The sequence below is a fragment of the Gasterosteus aculeatus genome, chromosome 1 (assembly GCF_964276395.1).
Source record: "Gasterosteus aculeatus chromosome 1, fGasAcu3.hap1.1, whole genome shotgun sequence".
Lineage (NCBI taxonomy): Eukaryota > Metazoa > Chordata > Actinopteri > Perciformes > Gasterosteidae > Gasterosteus > Gasterosteus aculeatus.
In genome coordinates this window covers 647,501-652,500 of record NC_135688.1, presented here as the reverse complement: position 1 = coordinate 652,500, position 5,000 = coordinate 647,501, and the positions used below count along the sequence as shown (strand labels likewise).

At 44.1% G+C, this 5,000-nt stretch overlaps 1 protein-coding gene across 1 annotated transcript in view; it reads left to right on the top strand.

Moving 5' to 3' along the window:
- The first annotated feature begins 1,667 nt into the window (after positions 1 to 1,667).
- gmnc (geminin coiled-coil domain containing) overlaps positions 1,668 to 5,000 on the top strand; it is a 3,546-nt gene continuing 213 nt past the window's right edge. Inside the window, exons 1-4 of the mRNA XM_078088763.1 lie at positions 1,668 to 1,736; positions 2,603 to 2,719; positions 3,120 to 3,233; positions 3,590 to 5,000. The exon at positions 3,590 to 5,000 is cut by the window's right edge and continues 213 nt beyond it. Coding sequence (XP_077944889.1) covers positions 1,668 to 1,736; positions 2,603 to 2,719; positions 3,120 to 3,233; positions 3,590 to 4,501 — 1,212 coding nt within the window. The 3' untranslated portion in view covers positions 4,502 to 5,000. The remainder of the gene's footprint in view (positions 1,737 to 2,602; positions 2,720 to 3,119; positions 3,234 to 3,589) is intronic.

Here is a 5,000-nt window from a genome sequence, read left to right as displayed (position 1 = left end):
AATATTTGATATTTATTGATTTATATCTGGTGTTTGTTGATTGATATTTATTGATTAATATCTGGTGTTTGGTGATTAATATTTGATATTTATTGATTAATATCTGGTGTTTGGTGATTAATATTTGATATTTATTGATTAATATCTGGTGTTTGTTGATTGATATTTATTGATTTATATCTGGTGTTTGGTGATTAATATTTACTGATTTATATCTGGTATTTGGTGATTAATATTTGATATTTATTGATTTATATCTGGTGTTTGTTGATTAATATTTGATATTTATTGATTTATATCTGGTGTTTGTTGATTGATATTTATTGATTAATATCTGGTGTTTGGTGATTAATATTTGATATTTATTGATTAATATCTGGTGTTTGGTGATTAATATTTGATATTTATTGATTAATATCTGGTGTTTGTTGATTGATATTTGATATTTATTGATTTATATCTGGTGTTAACTAATTAATCTCATATTTAACAATTCATTATTGTGATTAAAGTTTGTTTTTCTTCTAAAGACTAAATCTTGTAAATAAACGAGTATTGACTTTAGAAAGCGTGTATTTTAGACACGTTGTTTAATTAAGCAATAAGGAACTTTATTGTCGCGCAGCAGAGAAATGTCCCTCATTTCAGTAGTCTGGAGGAAAATAGTCCCCGTACGTGCATGTAAACAGCGTTGGGTCTCCTTGCAAGATCTCGCAGCATCTCATTCATTCAAAGCTCGCGTTGTCTCAAACCGATCAAACCGATCAACCGATCAACCGATCAAACCGATCAACCGATCAACCGATCAACCGATCAAACCGATCAAACCGATCAAACCGATCAAACCGATCAACCGATCAACCGATCAAACCGATCAAACCGATCAAACCGATCAACCGATCAAACCGATCAAACCGATCAAACTGATCATTTGCCGCATTTCCTTTTTTCGCGATCGCCACCGAGCTAAAAGCTAAAATGTCAGCTAACGGTCGCACAAAATCTAACCTGCTACTTTGAGTGCACAGTGACACGCTCGCGTCAATGTGAACAGCAACTGTACATTATCGCTGAATACACTGTCAACCAATCAGAACGCTGGATTTCATTCTAATTGTATTGTAAACACAAACTCCCATGTGATCGTCTTTGAGGTGGAACACGTGGAACCTCGACTCTTCCTGTCGCCCTCGTTCTTTGTTCTCATCTCTCCATCATTTGACATGTTTGAAGTCCCACCGATGTCCCACATTTAGCAGGACGTTTTCAAACCACTGTCTTTTAGGGACACAGTGGTGGTCCTCTGCAGGGAGATGTTGACATGGATGTAGCCCAGCAGCTGGTTTAGCCCAGCTAGCTGCTTGGACACAATAATCTCATAGATTAACACGTTAACTTTGACCATCCTCGTATTTAATGATTTATATTTGGTGAAGTATTATTGACGCCAGTGTGTCCTGGTCGAGTATTATAGATATCATAGTTATCTCCATATCAGCACAACGTAATAGCTTATTATTATTATGTCAATGTGTGACCCGTGTTGATCATCTCCATAACAACACACACACACACACACACACACACTCACACACTCTCTCTGTATAGGGGATCCATCCTCCCCGTCATCATCCTAGCACATTGGTCCTGACACTGTTGACGTTACCATGGAAACCCAGGCCTCCTTTCGGGCCTGTGACCTCAGTGACCTCAGTGACCTCAGCGAAAGGTCGTCGGTTTGGGGTGAGTGTGACAGCAGGTATCACTGACATGTTCTTAAACTTTCAAAAGGTAAGAAGTTAGTAAACAGTTGAGACATTGAAGTGAAGTTCAAGTACTTTTAGCATAAGGATGAAACTAACTAAGTAGTTTATTTGTTTAAAAATACGTAGTTTAACTAACTTTGCCGGACTCGTCTTCATGAAGAGTAGAAGTATTGTTGCACTTAATAATTGGTATACTAGTACAAATTACTAGTAGTACAAAATACACAAAGGTATATTCAGTTAATTGACGAGCTGCTGCATCTTTGGAGTAGGCTAGGGCTCCCCGCCTGTGTCCAGGCTTTATGCTAAGCTAAGCTAACAGTCTCTTGGCTGTAGCTTCATAATGAAGAATAATTGTTATAATATGTGAATATGACGCACGTGGAGAGATGCTGACTGCTTTTATTTAAATGCCACATTCAGCAAAGAGAGACTCATTTATCAAACAACAGCGTTCCCTGTGAATTCTGGGTAACCAAACGCTCCGGCAGATTCCTCATCCGCCTCAGCGACGAATCCACAGCCCCCTCTATCAAGATTCAGATTCTAATTTCCTGCACATCACTTTGCTCAGAGGTTCAGTTCATCAAGTGGCTCTAAGATGAGACCTGGTTCCTCCTTCAGAACATCTGAGGTTCCTCTGGAGTCCACCGGGGGCTCCTACTGTTTATCAGATGGACTGTCCATCACAATATTTCTGCCTGGTTCTACTTTGTGATTAATGACATCACATCATCTTGCAATTAAAGTTGTTGAAAACATAAAAATCCATCAAATATACAAACAAAAGCTGAGAAATGATCAACGCACACAATAATCACAATAAATGACACAAGAACCAAAGTAGTGGTGCTCTCACTCTCTGTGTCTGTCTCTCAGAGTCTCCGTGTGTCTCTCCTGCTGGTCTCACCTGGAATCAGCAGGTCTCTCCTCACCTCCAGAGAAACAAGCAGGTACAAATATCCACATCCACTGTATCGTTACTGTGTAACAATTATCAAGATATGACTGGTTTATTATCCACGTCATCGTGATTCAGGACAGAGACACCAAGTCTCTTCCTACATTCTCCAGTTACTCCTCAGTGTTACCCTGAAACTACGTTGGTCCAACAAATAGAAGAGCTGATCGCCGGTGATGATGCACATACAATAAATACAATAAAATACAAATAAAGCTAAACATAATGAATAGAATGAGGATACGTTGATGAATCTACTGCAGCTGTAATACTTTTATAACAGTCACAATAAATCCACCGGTATTATACAAATATTATATCAGAAAAAGCAGTAACTTTGTCCCTGTGTATGTACCTGATAAGACTTTAAAGCCTTTTCAACCTTCTTCCAGCTTCAGGACACTCTGTTGCAGAGAGAAGAGGAGCTGGTCCGACTGCAGGATGAGAACAACCAACTTAGAGAGTTCCTGGGCTCCTCCTTTGTGAACCTGGAGAGAAAGGCCAAGGTTGGTTCACCGCGTCCCTTTTCAGACCAGGTCGGGTTGAGCTCAACCTCCCCAAGCTGGATCCTACAACGTCTACCTTCTAGAGAACCTCACAGCCTTAAGCTGAGAGCCTCTGAGCGTTAAAACCAGGCCGGCAGGTCTCATCTCATTCGTAGCTGCACAACAAACGTTACGTTACAGGTCATTTACGTGACGCTTTAATCCAGAGCAACTTTGAACCCATGGATTTTACATTTTGTCCGGGGAGCAATCAGGGGTTGGGTCTTTTGCTCAGGGACACTTCAACATGGGACATGGAGCAGCCGACCAACCAGAAGGCTGCTAACAATCCACCTCACTCTCCATGTCCCTCCTAGAAACTCACCGCCGACGCGAGCAGGCTGAAGAGAAGCCTCACGTACAGAGATGATGGATCGTTCCAGGACCTCAGTCACCAGCTCCAGACCCCCCAACGGGTCGGCAAGAGAGTCTGCAGGAACCTCACCGCCGAGTTCTGCTCCTCCTCCTCGGACACCTCCACCTCAGAGCCGAACCTGGACCTCTGGGTCCTGCGAACGCTGGGACTGAAGGACCGGGACACCATCGACACCTCCAGCGGGTCCTCCACCTCGTCTAGATTTGGCCTATGCGGTTTAGGCTACCACGCTGCCGAGTCCCCGTCCTCTGACTACACCCTCAGCTCCTCTTTTAGCTCTTCAGTCGCCGCGGTTACGCCGTCCTCCGTCCACATTGGCGGCCGATCACCGTCCCGGCAAACCGCTTACATGTGCAACGCCGCTGGACACTACGAGGCAAAGCCAAGCGATCCGTCCAACTCACCTCAGACCTGCAGGTTCTACGGGGAAGAAACCGCCTTCAGGTCTTCAACAACGGCGGAACAACCCCCCAACACCCAGACCCACTTCACCACGGCCTCGAGTCAAGTCCAGACTCCGGAGCGAGACCCAACAGGACCACCAGCCTACCAGTCTCTGTCATCACGGGACTCAATCCAGTTCGGTCGGCCTTCCGCCTGCGTCTCGCCCTCAAGTCCCAGTGTGAACCGGCTCTGGACGTCCGGCGGCAGGAGCGGTGGGGGGGCAACAGTTTCGATGGTGGGATATCGGCCTCCCGCGACGCCTTGCTGTCGGGTGGACTTGGCGTTCAGTATGTCCCTCAGTCCGTCCAGCAGCGTCAGGACCATCAGCTTCACTCAGGGACAAGCTTTTGTCCGGAAGGACACAGAGGGAAGGTGCAACTTCACCTGGGTGCCCACGCAAAGAGCGTAGGCACGAAGATCCAGGTCTTATTACGGGAACAAAAGGCCAGACCTTCACGTTGTTTGGTAAAACAACAAGGATCTCGTCCAGCTACCGTTTCTTCAACCCGACCATTCAGAAAGCTTAGAAAACAGCGGAAAAATGTTAAACATCCAATTGCTAACCAACACCTGTTTGGATTTAGGAGACTTTGGGTTTGTAGCTAATACCGAGTCTAACATCCACCATTAGAAGCTGTTTATTTGCTGAAGTTTACATTTAGTTTGACTATGAAACTGCCACTAAAAATAAATATCGGCGATGCCACTTTGTGTCTATTCTTGTATTTTAAATACAATACAAGAGGCAGGAAGTGCCACAAAGTGAAAACTGCCTTTCACCAAAACCTGACTGCACTGATTATTATAACCGAACGGTAACTACAGATGTTGTGTTACCTCAAAGCAAGTAAAGACTGCCAGGCTGCCACTGATTGGTCGGCGGCTCGGACTCAAACCAAAGCACAACG